At 40.7% G+C, this 20,923-nt stretch overlaps 1 protein-coding gene across 5 annotated transcripts in view; it reads right to left on the bottom strand.

Moving 5' to 3' along the window:
• Window positions 1-20,923, bottom strand: part of EGF (epidermal growth factor) — a 65,315-nt gene that overhangs the window by 3,524 nt on the left and 40,868 nt on the right. For 3 of the 5 annotated variants that reach the window (XM_069782826.1, XM_069782817.1, XM_069782843.1), the window contains 10 exons: window positions 19,830-19,997; window positions 18,933-19,082; window positions 18,343-18,489; window positions 16,994-17,110; window positions 15,835-15,960; window positions 13,339-13,458; window positions 10,779-10,929; window positions 7,925-8,089; window positions 4,305-4,407; window positions 734-836 (listed from right to left, as the gene is read on the bottom strand). In XM_069782826.1, the coding sequence (XP_069638927.1) occupies window positions 734-836; window positions 4,305-4,407; window positions 7,925-8,089; window positions 10,779-10,929; window positions 13,339-13,458; window positions 15,835-15,960; window positions 16,994-17,110; window positions 18,343-18,489; window positions 18,933-19,082; window positions 19,830-19,997 (1,350 nt within the window). The remainder of the gene's footprint in view (window positions 1-733; window positions 837-4,304; window positions 4,408-7,924; window positions 8,090-10,778; window positions 10,930-13,338; window positions 13,459-15,834; window positions 15,961-16,993; window positions 17,111-18,342; window positions 18,490-18,932; window positions 19,083-19,829; window positions 19,998-20,923) is intronic. The other 2 variants (XM_069782834.1, XM_069782850.1) reach the window with 2 other exon arrangements.

Consider the following 20,923-nt stretch of genomic DNA (forward strand, 5'->3'; position numbering starts at 1 on the left):
AGGTATATATGGTAAAGAGGACAAATGGTTAAGGATATCAGTCTTTTTCGATCAGTTCTTACCATCTGAGCAATTAGGAGATTCAGTTGCCATCTATAAGGCAGCATTTCCTAAAACTCAGAGTGGCCCAGGTAGTAACCTGTGGGCCATGGAAGCCTGTCGTGTGCTTCTGTGCTGCCTGCTGCCTTTGCACCAGGTATGAGAGGCACAACTCCTTCATTCATATCTTTTTTGCTTAAGCACCAAACAATCCCCAAGCAGTCAAAGACCTCGTTTAACACAAAAAGCAAAACTGCAGTTGCTGCCTCAGGGCAAAAGGTTTCTGGGGAGACCTGGGCTTCTCACACCATTTCAGTTATCCTGCCTAAATGAATAAGGACTCATTCCATGGATATACATTCCCCATCAGTATGATGGGCATAACTTCACTTGCTATGAAGCAAACCTGTGAAGTTCTATACAAATGCAAAAATATTATATTATTACTATCAGAAGAAGCATCTGGCTTCTTATGAGTGTGAAAGCACTGCTGTAGTGTAATTTCTCATGAATAATCTGGTAAGTGAAGGACTGAATGGTCTCTTCACAGCAATACAAACACGGCTTCTGCTGTGCACAGCAGCTTTAAACAGGCCAGACATGTAATTCTAATTTCTCTGTCTCCTCTATCAGCCACTGCTCCTGCTGGTACAAAGGTGAGGAGGGATCTAATAAGGAAGGAAATCCTACTCACCGTATTCTGAAGGACAGGCAGGATGAGGATCTGCTGTCTCACACTCAATTAGATCAACCGCTTTAGTCTCCGGAGAACTGTTACACTCCTTAATAACCGCAAACTGGAAATACATACAATATGCACAAAATATACAGACCCCAAATTAATATAAAATGAACTGGTTTTCTGAAACCCAAGAGGCAAACTGGAAAGGCCACACACTCCAACCACAGCAGGGGGAAAAAGGTCACCTTGGCTTCAGGGATGACCCTTCCCCTGCAGATAATTAAACATTTGAGATGATGACAGCCCCGGTCTTTGGAAAGTGCGCGGTTCCAGTCTAGTAAAGAACTACCCATTCTCTTGCCTTGCAAAACAACCTTTCCAGATGCACGAACAAAAATTCATGAAAATCAACCCTCTCCATAGTACTGAGGGCCACTTTTAGAGTATTAAAGAGACCTGCAAACCAGACAGCAGGAAGCCCTGCCAGACACAGGGAAGGAAGCGAGCCTCCCTTTCTGGCTCTCAGCACCATCTGGGGGTGCAGTTCCATCATCCCACAGTGACAGTGGAAGTGACACCTCAGAAGCGGAAGATGGCACCCTCTGGGGGAATGTGCTGAAAAGACCAGGGGGAAAACAGAAAAAAACAGAAGCAGAGGAAAGCAATGTGAAGCACTGTGCTGAAATAGTATAGAGGGAAAGAGGGAAACCCAGTAAAGGGGGGATGTTTAAAGAGCAGAGACAGGGAAGAAGAGAAAATGTCTGTATAAGATGTTCCAACAGAAGGACCGACAGATTCAGTGGTCCAGGTGGATAATTGGTGGATTTATGTGGATAGATCACAGATGTAGCAGGTGTGACTATTTAGGCATCAGTTCATTTACATAAAATCTGTAGGCTTACAGCTGCTAACCCACATGTGACAGACCCCTGGAGGAGATTCAGCTCTGCACAGTTCTGCAAAATATCTTTGACTGTGCAAAGCAGAACACTTGCTGGATGAAAAGTCTCAGAACAGCATCAAAATCCAGGCATGTGCAGAAGTTTACCAAGGCTTACATATCCCTAGGACAAACCTAGCCTGGATTATGGAACTCTAATACAAATGTGAAAAAATATCCAGGCATACCCTCAGATAAATGTAGCCTCACCTGGCAGAATAGAAGTAAAGGGAAAAAGTGCATGACACTTGGACAATTTATAGGTATAGTTTCAGTATCATGATACCTAGCATTTGATATGTGTGATAGTGTAAAATCTTTTTATCCTCTGCATTAACGTAGATGGGCAAGAACAAGAAAGTCTTTACTCTCCCTCTCCCCAGTCTCACAAATGAGCAGTAGCACTATGGGTTACAAAAGAAGTGAATTTCATGAGCTCTTTACAGTTATTGCATACACATTATCCTGTCCCCATACGAAGTCCTTCATTAGGATTATTAATGCTGTGTAAATCAATACCCAAAAACCTCTTCCAGTACCTTAAGAGTTGAGGAGCTATAGAGTTTTCTATCCCTGATGTAGTATAATCTCTTTTTTTACATAAAGCTCCCAAATAATCCACTTTAAGTGAACAGTAGAAATGGACAACTTCCTGCTGCTTTTTGGCAACTCTACAGTTTCTAACCTGAGTGCATGCATGCATGAAGCCCCAGTGAACTTAACACTCGATGGCTACATCAGCACAGAGCAAATCACGCGCATGAAACCACAGGAATCCATTACTGTGTAAGCATCAATAATTAGCAAAGGGTCAGTGATTTCCTCTTCCAGCCTGCAACAAACCATTTGCAATAAATTACTTTATTAATGTATTTGATGTCTCCCAGTACAAGAATGCATGGTGAAATTTAACACGAGTGCGTAATAAATGAGTAGGTTGGATTTGTTTTTGTTGATTCGGTCCATTGCTTAGCTGTCTAATTACTCCTATATTCAGCAAAAATATCATTGACCACTAGCATTAACTGTGGGGGCAACAGCAGGTGGGGACAGAGCTGATGAGCTGCAGGCCTCCTACAGCACTGCTCCCAGGCAACGAGCTGTTCCCAGTCCCAACAAATGTTTCTGATTTTCCCAGCCTCATATACTTTGCAAGCTGTGGTTTTTGTCTCTGCTATGAACAAATGATGGCATCGTCACGATTCAGCACATTTGCTGTCCAGTATGTGGAGTAACAAAGTGCTGGTAATAAAAGATCCACAAGAGTATGCAGCTGACCAGCTAAGGAACAATATGTTGTAACCAGGGTCAAGTAAATTCAGTACTCCCAACATATATTTGATAGTGTTTCAGTGGCTACCCACTCACAAATCCTGCCAGACACTCAAACTAAACCATTTGCGAGGCCTTCTTCGGGTTGATTAAAAATGCTTGGATTTTCACTATAAATTTTCCATGATATTCAACCCCTCAGATTCCCAGTTAGAACAAACTCATCTCTTTCTGGACTCAAAAATTTGGAGCAGAGTCAAACTTCAGGCCATTTAAAGTCAAATTCTTTTGTGACTATGACTACTATGCACACAATTCTTGTACCTTTCCAGCTATAGTTGGGTGTGGAAGGCTTTAAAGCCTTGCAGTAATACCTATACTAGAAAAACTTGTGTGCAGTTACCCCAGTAAAAAGGTGTGTGCTTCACTAGAGTTTATCACCAATCCTGTACAAGTATAAACTCTTCCAGTAGTCTTTCCCAGAGGCATAACTGTGCTTGTTTTGAAGAGTGGACGCTGCTTAGCTAATGTGATGCTACCTGGACAAGTATGGTGATACCTGCATTACAGCAGCTTATTCAGAGCTGAATGGTATGCGTGTGCAGACAAGCTCTTAGGGTAAGTCACACATTTCTGAGAAAGGAGTCTCAGACTGGGCACAAAAGTAGCCACAGATGCCAATTTTGTCACTTTGGCCAACTTCAAGTTTCAATTGCCATCACCCAGCAGTGTAATGTCATTTTAATGCCAGTGAGAATCAGGTCCTTAGGTCAGATCTTATGGGGCCAAATTCTCTGACGCAACTTCAAAAATGACAACAGAAACAGGCCAGTACAACCAGATCATGATGGCATTTCTACCTACACCAGTGCAAAATTGGTATTTTATATTCCCTCCCAAACTGCCTGATAACATTCTGGTTGTTTTTCTTTACAAGGCAGCAGCTTTTAAGACAAAGACATTTCATTTCATCAACCCCCAAAATAAAAGTTCAACATCTCATGTAGCACACACAATACTTGGCTTCCAAGAAGCCTTTTTTACAGAGGGCATACTTTCCTGTGAAAATAACTCCGTGATATGCCATGTCATCACATTGCCATTTCCTTAATTTAGAACACAGTTCCCCAACTGTTGTGTTCAAAGCTAACAATAACACTGGCTAATGGTTGCAATACATCCAGGCAGCTGTGAACTTTGAGGGATAACAATGAGGTAAGATGAACTAGGGTTCACAGCAAAGCACTTGATGACTCTAGCAGTTATTTAATATATTTAAGATGTGAATTATTTGATGGATAATCTCAAGTGGATCCCTAACACTCTTTGATCCTTCCTGCTTCCCTCTCCACTCCACATTAATATAGTTACCCGAGACTTGTTGCTAGTAGGTGTCACGTTCTCATTGTCAGCGCGGCTGCTGGCATCTCTTATCGCTTCTGCATAGAGATTCTTCTTATACAAGTTTTGACTTCTGCAATAGAACAAAAGCTGAAACAAATTATTTTGCTTTGGGAGGAACAGATGCTGCTTCCTTTCACACATTATTCTATAGGTATTTACAGAAGGGATATATAATTTGTTTTCTTTCATTGGTTTGAAAGGGTGTATTACTGTCAATTACCGCACAGTGGTTAAAACAAACAGCTTGTCAGAAACAGAAGTCAGTAAGAAGTGAACAAATTTTTTTTCAAATGTGCCATCTGTAAAGGGTCATTCATTAGAAAAAACAATAGACCTCATAATTTTAACTACCCCCTTCCATTTTCTTATATCATTCTCTTTATAATACATTCCTCTTATAAAGATTTAGGTTTCAGCCAATACAATGAACAGCATTTGTGGGTGAAGCTCAGAAATAAAAGTCTGAATATTTTTGTACACCACTCATAGTTAAAATTATGAAAGTCGCTTCTGCATTCATCTGCATCATGTATGGAGAACAACAATTGCAAAAATTACTATGAAATAAACAAACTGAAAGCCTCAAAAACCTTGGAACTAAGACATTTCCAGGGAAAAGCATGACCAACAAATTAACTCAAGGGGTGAAAAAGCTAAGAGTACAACCTGCAGTTGGAAAAGGATACAAATAATCAGCTCTAAGTGGCTAGTTCCAGAAATTAAAAAAAATTGCTATTTTTACAGTAAAACAGCAATCACTTAATAAGGCAGTATTAAAAGCCCATATAGGCCCCAACATAGAAAACATGGTCCAAAGAAAAAGAGTTCATTTACACTGCTTGAGATTCAAATCAGTACATCTTTACTGACTTTGCATACATGTTTTTTCTCCATCTAGACATCAGCTATCAAGATTAATGTTACACTCTTCAAATTCCGGAAGTCTCAAGTTAGAATAACCTTTTACTCAATCAATTTTAAATGAAATTTAATAGACATGTACCAAAGAAAATAGGAATTTTCCTTTTATTTCTACATCATATTCATATACTAACTGGAAAGTGCATCTGCAGTAATTATCATATGTTGCTCCCTTCATGAATATACAATGTAAATAAAATTTGCTTTTTGCTAGAAATGAGGAAGACCTGTTTCCACCACAGATTTTCTCCCCAGATTCTCCATAACATGTTCCTGTGTATTCAAACAACAAAAAAACCCAACTGTCTCCAGCAGGGGATAAGATTGGGACTGCTGATATGAAATCAAATAGGTGTCGGATCTGAGGGTACATCCACAGAGCAGAATGCTGAGAAATAAGGTAAAATAGTCCTTTTTGACTTTTCCTGACACTGTGGCAAGGCTGCTGTTCATATTTTATCACCTGGATGTGCTCATTCTGCACTGCAGCTCATAATGCTGACAAAACTCAAGCCCATTACTATAGAGTTATAAAATCCATTGCACAGAGCTCACACACAGGCATGGTCCTCAGTGGGATGCCCCGCTCAAGAGGATCACTAATTCTACATCTTATTTTACAGCATGCAGAGTAACAGATGCCAGGCGGACTTGCCAGGCATGGGAGTCTTCATGTGTGACTGAGCACAAGCAGACGAGGCAGTGAGATCTAGCTGACCGAGCATGGGCAAGAGGCCAAGAATTTCTCAATCCTAATCCCAGTCCTACTGTCGTTTTTTGCATGGCCTTGGCCAACTGAGGTGGAGGGATTGTGGGTGTTAAATCTGTGATTCGGATTTTTTTTGTTGTTGGAAAAAGAGTTGTTTCCTTGCTTCCCAAGAAAGATAGGAAACTTGGCATAGTATACAGTCAGACTACATAAACTTAACATTAAGGATGACACAGTGCTCTTCAGCAGACAAGTCATTGAACAAACCAACACGATACTTTGGTATTCTTGGCCTCCAGTTTACACATTTTTTGAATTGGCAAGTGTGGATCTCCAACTTAATTTCCTCCAATTAAAAGGAGATAGGCGTCTGCATTTTAGAGGGGAAGGAACAGGACTATTAAAGACTTAATCAGTATATTTCAAAATACAGTAGATAATGTGAAAAAGCAGTATAGCAATTTCAACCCAAATACTGGTTTCCAGATTCCAGTTAAATAGGGATTTTAGGTCAGTGGTTTCATTTTGATCTAGTTATGCTAGTAATAGCTGCAGTACAAATTCAGTCAAGCATGTAATTGAAAACTTGTTGTCGAGGTAAATAGTTATATTGATCAAAAGCATTTGGCAAGAAAGAAAGGTAAATCAGGGAGAAATGACAAAAGAGAAAGGAAGGGAAGAGAATGAGTATCTTCACACCTTAAAACCTGCCACATTCTAGCTATTTTTCATGACAGTTTATATGACATACATGGGAAATATAAGAATCTCACAATTTGTCTATTCTGAATGTCTCATTCCACTGATTAGCTTCTGAATCCCAGGTCATGAGAACAAACCAGGCTGCACTTAGCTTTAATTCTGGGCCTCTACCATTAGTTAATAGAAAATAAGAAACATGGCAGCTTGTCTACTATTATGGACTAAATATGCTAGGAACCATTAAATAAGAATGGAAAATACTGGCTTCCATAGTTAACTTCTTTTGTAGCTTAACTTTTTATGCCTAGGAGAGCCTAATTTTAAAATTAACCTAAACCACAAACAAAACCCCTGCCCACAGAGGGCAGGTTGGCATGCAGCAGGAGACTCTTGATTTGGGTGCTGTCTGGATTTTTGTTTGTTTACTTTTCAATATAAATATGCATTTAAACAAGAGCCTCTGAGAACAGTTATCTGCCAAGGTCATGGCGAAAAGACTCTAACTTATTAAATGCTGAATACTTTCCAGTCCAAGGGACCTCGATGACATTTAATTTCACATCAGACTGGGTTCTTAAACAGTGAGTGTAGGGATTCTTTTTGCCATGAGAAGAATCCCAAACCTGCACAATTCATTATAGCCATGGAAAATGCCAGGGACTACTTTTACAACAGATGTGCCTTAGGCTCACATTCCTAATTTTATTCTTTCTACTGCCAGGTAAAATGCTTTCACACACTGGAAGATGCTGGAGGCATCACTGTGGAAGTTTGCTATTGGAAGGTTAGTAAGCTGCTTTTCTCAATGGCAAGGAAACTTTCACTCTACACTGAAAGGGAAGCAAAACCAAACTAATGGGATAGCTAGCAGAGAAGAACCAAACCCTACCATGACAATTTCAGACATCTAGAGCTCTTAAGGGAAACCAAGGAAGAAGTGAATAGCATGGCTCCTGAACTCTCTCATCAATACAAATTATGGCTCCTCTTCCAACCTAATCAGGTCTATCCTTCTTCCCCCCAGACACATGTTACTCACTAACACCAATGTGATTACTGCAGGCAAGGGACATGCCAGAACTTTCTGAATTATTCAGAGATCCAATTACTGAAAAGCAAAAGAGTAGCAAGGATGATATGGCGATTTCCACCAGCTGAGGAACAGCTCGTGTTCTTCACCATGAGCTCTCTGTGAAAGTCAGCAGGACCTTAGTCCCTGTGCCACACGTTCACAGCACGTGTTTGGAAGCACTACCTGTGGCAGTAGGCAGCCAGGGACCCCAGCAGTAGCAGGAGGACCAGCACTGCTACGCACACCGTGATGGTGATGTTCCGCATCTTCACCCGCTCAGCATGCTGCTGCTCCCACCACTCCAGATCGCTGAACTGGCACCGCTCTCCGACGTAGCCCGTCACACAGCTGCCAAAAGGAAGTGAGCACACTTTGTAACTGGCGGCAGAGGAAAAGCCCCGGATCATCACTTCAGTCACCTTGTGTATTGATTTACCATTGGCAACTGCTATGGAAATACCTGGTTTAATTTAGTAATGGTGAAGACAAAATTACTTTAAAGGAATGGCTGTCAAAACCTGTAGAATTCAATATGAGAAGGCTTTTTTTACTATAAAGCTATTGAATCACCTACAGAATTATACAGAGATTACAATTTCCAAATTCCAATGGTAAAGAATAGAAAAAATAATCTTCTCTTAAGTCCTGCCGTGTGATTAGTGTTCCCACAAGATTTTCCATTTAACTCTTTACAGCAGCAAGCTTCCCTTTCTTTGAAATAGGCAAATAGGACTTGTTCGTATTTTCAGAGTGATTTGGTTAAGGGAATCAAATTTGAATCTAAATCCTTACTTTAAAATAAAAGACGAATGAAAGTGTTTAAAAAAAAACACTAGTATGGATTAGAAATATCCTCATAATTTAGTTTTAATACAAGCTTCTTCTGTAGGTAGTTTTTATTTGTTTGTTTTTACCACTGTAAAACCCAATACAAAAATTACTTATCATTTCATCAAATCAAAAATTACTAGGACGTGAGAAATACATCAAGAATCTCAGCCTAGTTTTACTGTCCAAGGTGAGAGACATAAAAAAGGAAATAGTAAACATAAAAAATGAACAGTCTATTCAATTCATAACAATCTCTCAGCAATGTAGGTTCAAATCCTTCTCACAATTCTTATCAGTCTAGTTTATTCAAGTCAGAAGAGCTAGTCAAATGAGCAAAAGAAGCAGGATTTACCTGCAGCAGCTTTTATCTAATGTCCTGAAAACATTATAGCAGCATTCATTATTAAATTAGGCGCAAGCACTCTCATTCTGTCACAAATTAGAATGCATGTATGTCAGGAGGCAGAAAAATGCTAATTTTTAATGTAAGATCAGAATAAATTCCAAACAAGCTAGAAGATTTACTTTGTAGTGTAAGAGCTTTCATTAATTAAAACACAAATCACATTTGGTATGTGATTTTTGCTAGATATTTTTGTTAGATAACATTTTTCCATTACTTCGTTTTGTTAGTTCATATATACAGCCTACATGAATTAATGCTGCCATCTAGTGAGAATTCAGCAATGTGAGAATTCAGCAAGGTCCACACACAAACCCTGACCCCCAAGAAAACGGCTAAGCACAGTTGCTTCTTAATTTTTTAAATGGCTTCCACTTCCAGAACCGAAAAATATGTACATTTGGATTCTTATTCTGCACTAACACATGACAAATAGAAGAAAAAAGATGTGATCCGATTTGAAAGTTCTGCAGATGTAGACTCTTCAGTTTCAATAGGAGAAGCTCAATGAAGTGAAAAAAACATAGTTATCAATGCCTCTAAAATTTACACTAAAAATTCATAACATATACCAGACATGACCATGAGTCTCATCTCCTGTAATGGCTTTGCCGAGCTTAGGAGATCCATGGCACAAAGCATCCACTTTATTCCCATGTATGTACATGAGATACATTCTTTTCATATTCCTGCAGGTACAGAGGTCTGTAGGTAGGGGAGACGACCCATATTTAAAAATAAGAAAGCCTAGGATTTGACAGTGCTTGCAGGAATGGCCTGGTACAGAGTTTCCTGCAGTGCAGTACAAGGTAGATCTGGAGGAATGGTGGGTCAAAGAAACCCTTCAGCACAAAGCTTGCTCTCCTCGCTCCAGGGTTACACCATGGCCACCCGAGTTACTGAGACACAGAGGGAGATTTGCCTACTACAGAACAGCATCCATCCCCTGCACAGGTCCTCACTTACCAGGTGAGACCCCAGGGGAGGACGCAGGTATTGGATTTTTCCCACTGCAAATACTTCTATGCTTGATTTTGAAGAAAGATAGAAGAGAGATTCAAATATAATCAAGTTACACAATTAAGTTCCAGCACTAATGGTTTTGAAGAAATGATTACCCCATGGGACTAGGCCATCACATTGACCAGACCAAGGCTGACTTCTGGAGAGATAAGATTCTCTTTGCTTTTATCAGTAACTGCATTTGGGGAACCAGAAATTAGGCTTCACAAAAATACTGACAAGAGGAAGGAGGTCTCGATTTTGAGGTCTCATTGCTACTTTCCCTGTTTTTAAGAGGACCATCATGTTGTACCCTTTCTGCCAGGAATCAAGACTCTTCAAACTGTAAGGGAAGATGCTGACACCAGGCTTCTCCTCCCTGGTCCCAATCAGAGAAGACAAGACAGAGGTGTCCTCTTCCATCCCAGTGAATGCTACACATGAGCAGCAAGGCCGACAGGGAGGTACAAGTCAGCATGACACATAAAGGAGAGAGAGCAAGCACATCTTTCATAAAGCTATGAGCACTAAGTCATTTAACAATTTATCTCACATTTCCAAAGCAAAGAATCGAGTGCTTAGGAAACAAATCGAATCCTACTATTAATTGTAATGGGTGTGAATGGAGTGACCACTTACAGAAACTTACAGTGATCACTTACAGAGAAGAGCAGAGTCTAATGATAATTGCTAGCATGAGTAATGAACAGATAATTTATGGACAAACACTTCACATCTGCACTCAACTGAGCCCTAAGGATACCATTCATCAGCACAGACAATACAAATTTCTGTACTTACTTGCAGGCATAGTCTTGCAGATCAGAAACATAATTGCACACTCCACCATGGAGGCAGTATGACTCGTACGAAGGAGGGCATCCTACAATATCACCTTGCACAGGGTGTGTGGAGTATTCATTGCTGACAACAGTGGGGGACACAGTAGATTCTGAAACACAGGATTTCACAAGGACATGTAAAACTTTTGGCTGCATTGGCAACGTGATCTTACAAAAGAGTTCCAGGACTTCAAGATAGGAAAGTAGGTAAAAATCTCTAATTTCGACCAATTACTTGTGTTTTACCTATTTACTTATGTTGCTTATCAAATTTAGGCACACAGAACTTTAGATCAAAATACTAAATATGCTTGATTCTAGATTTGCAACAAAAAAACCCACAGCGGTTGGCAGCATTCTGTCTGTTTAGATGTGTGAGCACAGGTCTGAAGAAAAACTGCACTGGCTGTCTAGTTACTTACGCTTAAATTATTTTTGCAACTTACGCAGCTTTAGGGTATAGTAAAACTCTACAATGCATAAAATACCAGTCAGATGTACAGGTGAAGGGTGACTGTATTTCATGCACTTGGATCTCAGACTGAGAAGTTTTCACATGCAACTTGTCATTCTTACGCAGATTATTTCTACTCTGCTGCCGTCCAGTTGACTGCATCCGTGTGTGACTGCAGATCACATTTTTTATTGTTTCAAGCTAGCTCAGGTACAGATAACAGCATCACTGGGGAAGCAGGGAACTCTATTGACCCAATTCTTCAGAGGGTTCTGTGAATTGCACACACTGTCACCTACATAGGTATTCAAACTACCTAGTTTTAAAGGTAGCTCTAATATCTCTGGACAGCATGACCTACAGTGCAAACATGCCCTTACAGAAAAGGAGCGCTTTCTTGCCTACTTTCATGCTACAGCAAATCTATAGGTCAGAACCAAACAGCTTGTCCTGGGATGGGTTGGGATAGTGTTAATTTTCACAGGAAGCTGGGAGGGGGCCAGGACAGCTGACCTGAACTAGCCAAGGGGATATTCCATACCATGTGACGTCATGCTCAGTATATAACTGGGGAGCGGGCTGGGGGGTGGTTTCTCAGCAGGGGAAGTGGAGGAGTGTTGGGATCCAGGTGGTGAGCAGTAGCACTGTGCATCACTCGCTTTGTCTATTCTTTTATCAGTACTATTGTTGTTGTTGTCACTTCGTTCCTTGTGCTGTCCCAGTAAACTGTCCTTATCTCAACCCATGAGGTTCTATTTGGTTTTGTGGTTTTTTTTTCTTTCTCCTCTCTGATTCTCCTCCCCATCACACTGGAGGAGGCAGGGAGGAGTGAGCAAGCAGCCTCGTGGTGCTTTGTTGATGGCTGGGTTTAAACCATGACACATCTACATGGCAAAGAATTTCTAGCAGTATGGCTTAGCAGAAATGCTCCTAATCACTCTCATACATTTATGGGATCAGTTTTATGACTCACACAAGTTCTATTGCAACATGACCTTCAATGACATTTGGTTTTTAAAATTTCATTTGCAGAAGAACTACCATGGCAAAGAGCCTGAATCGAAAGGGATGAGTGATTTTAGTGAACTGCAGGTGTGACTGCATTCTGCAAAGAAAATTTCGACTTGCTAGAAGAGCTTATTAGGCAAAGAATTAAAACAGTGTGTTAACATCCCTGAAGACATGGGATCAGACTTACAGCTGAGCAACCTAGAAGGCATTACTTCCAAGTCATGCATCATTTAAAATCATCATTTCCTGAGTCACACCTGAAACTACTGAAAACTTAAGTAACTGAAAAGGGGGGTAGGGATCCTGATAGGTGTTCTACTTAAAAAAGCCATAATTTCCTTCTGGTTTTCTGCAGAAACAAATCTGTGACAATCACACAGTGTCCCTCCATCATCAGAGTGTCACTTGATCTGAGTAAAATTCACCCCGATGCAGAGGGCTGACACAGAGTAAGATGATGAGTCACTTAGCGCCACATTTTCAGAGAATGCTGCTGTCACATTGAGGCACTGAAATGAGGGTCAGACAGTCACTAGTGCTGAACCTTCAGCAGCTCCCTTAATTAAACTGGTAACCAGATTTTCTAAAGAGTTTCAGAGCCCTTTTGAAAAATTGACTTGAAAGACTAGCTTATTCTGAAGAATTAAATGGGACTTAAATTATGTTCAGTTTTTGTGCTAGCCTTCTGCAGAGCGAAAGAAGGCATGGAGAGTTTGGAAAATTACACAGACTGAAATCACCTCCAAAAATGTTACCTCCAAGGAGCATTTACTTCTGCTGCTGTTTGTAAAGGCTACTAGATAAATGTGTCATTACATTTAGACAGTGAAAATTAGCATTAAACTTTAATGTAGATATTTCCAAACTAAACTCGAATCTGGTCTCCTTAGCCCACCTCAGAACAGCCTCCTAAAGCAAGGCTAAATGGATCCACAAGCTGCCCAGTATATCACTATACAGGCCTTCCTTAATTTCCAGGTATAAAAATTTATCCAAGAGCACAGTACCTAGTCAAGGGCCACTTCCTTTTTAATTGCTCACTCCATTTACTCACTGCAACCGATGCCAGTTCCAGAAGCATCATCAGCACACGAGCAAGTGAAGTTTCCTTCTGTATTTGTGCAGGTTATGTTCTCTCCACAGGTGTGGGACCCTGTCTTGCACTCATCAATATCTGTCACCCAAACAGTCTGCAGTTAGAAGAATGAAATGGCCTCAGAGCATCAGTTAAAAGGGCAGCAGTTGCAGCATTACAGTCTCCTGGCAGTGAGGAGAAACACCAAAGACTTTCCCTCTGCAGATATGCCTTCATGGAAAACATAATGGAAGAGCAACCAGCATACTTTCTACATGAAGTAATCACAGCCTGCCCAGCCACTCAGAGCATACTATGCTGCTGCAGAAGATCTCCACAAGAAGGAAGGAAAAGCTTCCCCATGACACGTAATGAGTACAGTAGAGTTGAAGAGAAGACTTATTTGTATTTATATTCTCCTGGCATTGCTAGTCATAGCTCGCACACTGGATGAGTACTAGAGTACTGTCAGTTGGCATTTTTGCATTAAGACAGCACAAGGGTTTGGGAGTGGGGAGTTGCCCACCCCTGTACCACCCGCCTGGTCCAGCCTAAACAAAAAGTTTAGACAGAATGAAAGGGTCTAGAAACCTACAGGTTTATCCGGTTTGTGTAAACACTTAAATGAAGCGAGTCTCTGAATTACTATGAAGAGACTCCCTGATTACAAGAAGAGTTTCCAGGCTCAGAGCCTGTGTTATGTTCCTACACTCCTCTCACCCACGTCCTGCTGCACACCCTCACCCTGCCTCCACACCTTCTCTAGCACAGCCCATGGCGGCAGCTCCTGCCAGGCTGGCACTCACCCCCTGGGCTGGCACCTGCCTAAGCACCCCCTCAAAGGTGGGAACTTTGAAAGGGTTCACATACCAGAGTTTGGGAGCCTCTGATTCATTTTATGAACTGTCAGCAGAATACATGTGCCAGATCTACTTTGGGAAAACAAAATCACAGATCTACCATCCCAATTTGTGTGAAATTATTGCTTAAACCACTGGGACTTTTCCTACAGTAAAATTAACAGGGTCTGGCCCAAAACAGTATAGAAAATTCAGAGCAATTTTAGAAGCAAAAATACAAGAACAAAACTGTTGCAGCATGTTCCAAGAAACGTGATTTCAACAACACAACATGAACTCATCTTGTACCTTGTCTGGATGTACTGACACATTTCTAGACACTGTGCATGCATGCAGGTGTCTAAAACTGAAGTATAAAATTACTTACTTACCAGTTTCTGGGCTTTATAGTATATTTCAAGTCATCAAATACAAAATTAGTTTGAATTCTGTTTACATCATAGCAACATTGCATCATTTATAAAATACTGTGAAAATATATATTACCATATTCTGGACTCAAAGACTTCAGGAAGATAATGGACTGTTTTTCAATAATAGTGGTAGGTACCACAATCATTCTAGCTGAGCAATGATACCACAGACAGTGAGATCCAAGGGCTGCCTGGGGACATGCCTTGTAGGTGGTACTGGGACAGCAAGAGGAGCTTGTCACTTCTGCCTGCACTTGCAAACATCCTCAAAGACATAAGCTCTGGATCTCTGACCAGTGTACGCAGAATGCCTTCTCAAACCTCCTGCCTCTGATACTTTCCACACCCTGCCCATAATAATGATATTGTTCTTAATTTTTCAGTCATCCTTATCTGTGTCGAAGAACCAAAGCCCAGTAAAGACTATGTAAGAATTGGGTCAAATTTAATGGGCTTTGAATTATGCTATAAAGGAAAAAGGAAAAAGAAAGGACAAAAGAGAAGCCAAGACTCTCATAAAGCTCTGAACAAATTGTGTGCTAGTCAAATACTGGGGGGGGAAACTTCCTGTTCCATCATATTTACTGCTAAAATGGATTAAAAAATTAAGAAATGTAGGGAATGAAGTAAAGACCTGGCATTAGAGCTGGATGAGAAAAATCAGTGGGTCTGATTATTAACAAGACTCTAAATGTACTCAAGTTGTCAGTGTCAACACCTTGAACCTCATGCCTATTAAACAGACCTGGAATTATTTGATGAGTATTATGACACACTCAATACCTGCTTTCGTTTATATTCATGGCAACGATTTCCAATAAAACTTTACTGCTTCACCTCCACTTCCCTCCTCCCCTCCACTCTTCCTCTCTCTCCTGCTGTAGCTACTAAAAGGAGTGCAAACACTGAGAGGAGGTATCCACTGACAGCTACAGGCTTTGCATATTGATCAGTTACTGGGGTTGCCACACTTTGAACAGGAAGGAAAGAATCAAAAAAGGAAGAAACGATAAATGTCAACTGTCTGGAGGAGCCACTGTTAGGGTCCATGCCCCTACCAGATTTTTAAAAAGAATGAGAAGAGCTCATTTGACAGCTTCATAGCTTGATGCAAGGCTAGCCCAAATCATAAGACATGTCTCTTGCTTATTCATCCTGCCCCAGCCTTCCAGATACAGCACAGCCCTCGCGCATGCCCGTACCGTAGCAATGGACTCCATCTCCAGTGTAGCCCTCCAGGCATTTACAGACGTAGCCCCCTTCCGTATTGATACAGCCCGACACATTGCGATTACAGTGGTCCATATTTACAGCACACTCATCAACATCTGCAAGACAAAACAAGGAGGCGGGACACATGGGTCATGAAACCATCAGGTAAATCGATATAAAGAAATGTCTACATAATGAATATCCCTCAGACTATGCTGTCACTTGTCATTTGTGCATCTGAAGCAAATAGGAAGAGAAGGGCTTTGTGGTCTTTTGTTGGTATGAAATTTGATGGGGATGTTCTAAAGAGCCTAAGACAGTCAACCAGCTACTTTCAACTGGAGACCTAGAGGTTCCACAAATACCACTTGCTTAAAAAAAAATTCCCATTTGAAGGGAATGATCCTATTCAAAACTAGCCTTATATTCTTAAACCCTACTTAGAGAGAAACTTTGCTTTCAGAAAGAACACATAAGCTTAAAAAAAAAGGTACCACAATGAAAAAAAAATTACATTCATTTCACCTTCCTTTTTTTTTTTTTCCTTTCCATAGCAACATAGACTCCTGTGAGTCTTCACGCTCAGACACCAACTGGTAAATTGTTTCTAATGCCTTCCTGTCTTGGCCTTTATGAGAGAACAAAGTGCTTCCACTTATGTTGTATGAAAGTCCAAAAACTTAAAGACCACTCTGAGCAATGTGTTGTCTGATTGTTAGAGTTTCTTTTTACTGCTAGAAAGAAACAAGAGCAGCATTTTTATGTAAACATTACTTCAGGAATACTAATTTTTAAGAGATTCCTTAATACATACTTCTAAATTATACATCAACTATCATGTCTATGGACTAAGCTTTTCTAATTAGGCAATTTTTACAAACATACTATGCTTTTATTTCTATTATCACCATTATTGCTTGTTAATATTAATAGGATTAACACTCATGACTCAGGGGAAAATAAGGCATGTGATAATTAGCCATTTCATCCCACATGCTCTCTGCTCATCATCTCTTTCAAAACAAGCAATACCTTTGACCTTTCTGTGATGGATCACGCAGCAGAGCTGCCAATGTGAGAAAATATAGATTTTTTTCCTCTCTCCTAGTCTACGGTTTTCCAGAAGGTTGTATTAATGTCTTGTATTACCATAGCACGATTTCCCCTTCCTGGTAAATCCTTTCAAACACTGGCACATAGCACCATCTTCCAGCAAAACACACTGTGCATTGACGTCACATTCTAGTGCAGTGCAGTCATCTTGATCTATAGCATAAACAAAACCAAAAAAAGCTACTAGATGCATTTGGACCAAAGGAGGTACTTGCGTGGTTTAACCCCAGCCAGAAACTAAGCACCATGCAGCTGCTCACTCACTTCCCCCCCCCCACCCAGTTGGATGGGGGAGAAAACCGGGAAAAGAAGTAAAACTCGTGGGCTGAGATAAGAATGGTTTAATAGAACAGAAAAGAAGAAACTACTAATTATAATGATAACACTAATAAAATGACAACAGTAATAATAAAAGGGTTGGAATATACAAATTATGCACAATACAATTGCTCACCACCTGCTGATCAACGCCCAGTTAGTCCCCGAGCGGCAATCCCCCCGCCTCTACTCCCCCCAGTTTATATACTGGGCATGACATCACATGTTATGGAATACCCCTTTGGCCAGTTTGGGTCAGCTGCCCTGGCTGTGTCCCCTCCCAACTTCTTGTGCCCCTCCAGCCTTCTTGCTGGCTGGGCATGAGAAGCTGAAAAATCCTTGGCTAGTATAAACACTACTTAGTAACAACTGAAAACATCAGTGTGTTATCAACATTCTTCTCATACCTAACTCAAAAACATAGCACTATACCAGCTACTAGGAAGACAATTAACTCTATCCCAGCTGAAACCAGGACAGTACCATATATAAAAAACCCCACCAACCAACCAAGCAAAAAACTAACAAGAAAACGAGAACATACAGTCAAAGTTTGAAACATAGCTCTCCGGGGTTAGTTATGATAAGCCAATACAATCATTAGGGCTGTAGTCTTTGTCGAGGTGGAGTTGAAGGGTCGGTTTAGTATTAGGATTTCTGAATATTGTATGCAAAACCTATTGTACAATTTCATGATCTAGTGTCATTGAACGTATGTAGAATTCAATGGTTCTATTGCAATTTTGTTGAGAGATTTGTACTTAATATGCTTAGAAAATCTAAGGGAGAGCCTTTCACAAGTGTTCCAAATTAGAAATGTTTGCTCTCTAGACCTGGATAATATTACCAAGTTTTGCTGACATAGCAAAGGAACATGGAGACAAACAAAAAAGCAGTGCTACCTGGCATAATTGCATAGACCCAACTTCTTGTAAGAGGGTTAAGAGTGTGAATGCCACAGTCTTGACAATGAGCCTTTCTTCCTTTCAGGCCTATGATTTCTTTCAGTTCTATAAACCTGTCCAGAGCCCCACAGTAAATAAAGGAAGAAAATCATTGGACTCTACCTGATACCATGATTTCAGCCATCAACAAAATGCTGATCTTCTTTTCCCCACTCTCTGTATCCTTGAATATCCCACTGCTTTGTGTGCTCCAGAGTAAGGTCTCTGGTGTTGGCATTGGTGCTACCCCCTCGTGCACAGAGATGCTTCCTGAAAAAGAGAAGAAAAAAGTGACACAGACTATTTAAATGAACTAACTTTCTCATTTTCTGTCACTTGTCTACTTTCCAATAATCATGGGGGTTTCCTTTCAAAACAAACATCAATATCCTCCCAGACTAGCCTGTGTCTGGCCTCAAATTATTCCTAAAACCACTCATTGGTGGGTTTTCTCAAATACAAAAGACAAGGAATGCAACTCATTGCTCACAATACTTGCTAGCACTGCACACATCTCTCTTACTGCTAATAAGCCAAGGGGAAAATTACAATGGTCAGAAAACATGTTATTGTCCCAGGACAGCATCCCAGTGTTTTCATTCTTCAAAGAAACCATCATTCATTATGTAGAGCAAGGTGAATATTTTCCAATCCTTTCTGTCAGGATCCTCAAGGGTTTGGAGAGGGTCTTTTTTGGAACTGGAGGATTGTACCTGCTGTTGTGTTGGAAGCATCCAGAGCATGACAGGTTTTTCCATCTCGAGTTTTCCCAAATCCTGGATGACACATGCAATGGGCAACTCCAAAATTGTTTTCACAGATCTGATCACAGCCTCCATTCTCATAAAGGCAAGGATTTGCCCCTAATGCAGAAAAACAGGCAACTTAACAAGCTGCTTCTTCAGGCAACATCTTCTGTTAGCTGTGCAGAGTTGAAGCAGTTGGGAAAAGAGTAAGGACTGACAAAAACTAGAACATCCTTTTTTTTTTAATTAAAACCAGACACATATATAAAGCATATATTATCACCTAGCCTCTGGCAGGAAAGCAAATTCGCATACTCTCTGTCTTATAAATTTATCACTTTTTTTTAAAATTTCCTTCATTATTTCTCCTTTAATATTTAGAGTCCTAGCATTCCCTGAAAGAACATTACAAGGGCATAGGGAACCTGTGATTACCTTCTCTCAATCCTGGTCTATTGAATTACTTTTTTCTGCTTACAGGGAGATTGTTCCCAACAGAAAATCAAATTATTTGATCCAAAACTAATAAATCTTACAAAATCTTTCTCCATGTCATTTGTTATCATTTGTGTGTGTGAGGGGTGCTAATAAACTAGGATAAATAGGAATTAGAAGACTATGGTAGCCTTGTGGCAATTGATCAGCATCTATTCTTGGGCTTGATCATAAATATACAAAATCTGTTAGCATTCCTGGGACACATGCCCAGATGATGCTTTCAATAAATGCCAGTCTGACTATGCAAGACCTTTTACAGAGCCTGTTTCTGAGAAGATAATCATCTCCCCAGGGACATCTGTTCTAGTGATATCAGTGAACAAGAGGAGGCTGGAAGGGAATGACTGCTTAATTTTTGCAGTATACCTGGTTTCGCCAAAGGATGAACTACAACCATTGATGAGGGTCTCAGCATGCTGCCTCGAAGACGTACCCTGTTTTGGCCGGTCTTCTTGTCCACCCTCATTAGTGATGGCCTAGCCCAGTCGGAAAACCAAAGGTGATCCTCAAACACCTCTACATCAAAAGGGTGGCCTACAAAGAAATTAGATTTCTCATTTCCATATCTGTAGGACATACACAAGAAACCACATAAACAAAAGCAGTACCTGCATACAGGTCTGCTTCCTCCTATACATTGGCATAGCTATAGGCACTTCTACACTTTGAAGTCTCATGGGGAGGGATAAGTGTCCATGAATGATGGACCATGGGCACATGTTACTTATGCTTTTAGCAGAGGAGGCTATGATGCTTGGCTGGCTCAGTACAGTTTCTATACTGCTGGTGACCTCCAACCAGATCAAGTTCACTAGATGCTTCTACATCAGACATCATCATTTCTTGAAGTAGCATTGGGACCACCCTTTCAGAAAAGGACTGCCTCCTTCCTCTGCCAGTAAGTGGCCTAGCACAGAGCTGCTGAGGTACACAGCTCCTTTTGCAGCCTTCACATAACAAGGAGGAGAGGAGCTCATGGCATGTGTCATCCTGCATATGTGTACCGGCACAGGGCAGCCTGGTAGCTACAGACACTATAGCCACTGACTCATGGTAGGACCCCAAAGCCAGTGTGTGGTCTCTGCAAGTGCCAAAAGTACACACAAGTGCAATACAGTGATCCACATGTACATACAAACATGCATAGACGTTCGCTAGCCAAGTCATCACAGTGCAAAATTCAAGAGGGGAATTAATTTTCTTCACTTCAGCCAACTAGCAGCAGTAGGCTGTGACTAGTTAGTCACTGTCTGTTAGCCAGCTGACTAACAGTAACAGCTAACACAAACCGCAGGATGAAATAGATCATCCAGGGAGCTTCCTCTCTTTTCACTGATTACAACAGGAATCTAGACACCAGCTTGGACCAGGCACCTAACACTTACATGATTAACAGTAGGTGAGAGAAATTCCACCCCAAGTTCAGATTACAGCATTTTTCCTTAGTAGCACAACACTAT

The sequence above is a fragment of the Haliaeetus albicilla genome, chromosome 1, assembly GCF_947461875.1.
Source record: "Haliaeetus albicilla chromosome 1, bHalAlb1.1, whole genome shotgun sequence".
Lineage (NCBI taxonomy): Eukaryota > Metazoa > Chordata > Aves > Accipitriformes > Accipitridae > Haliaeetus > Haliaeetus albicilla.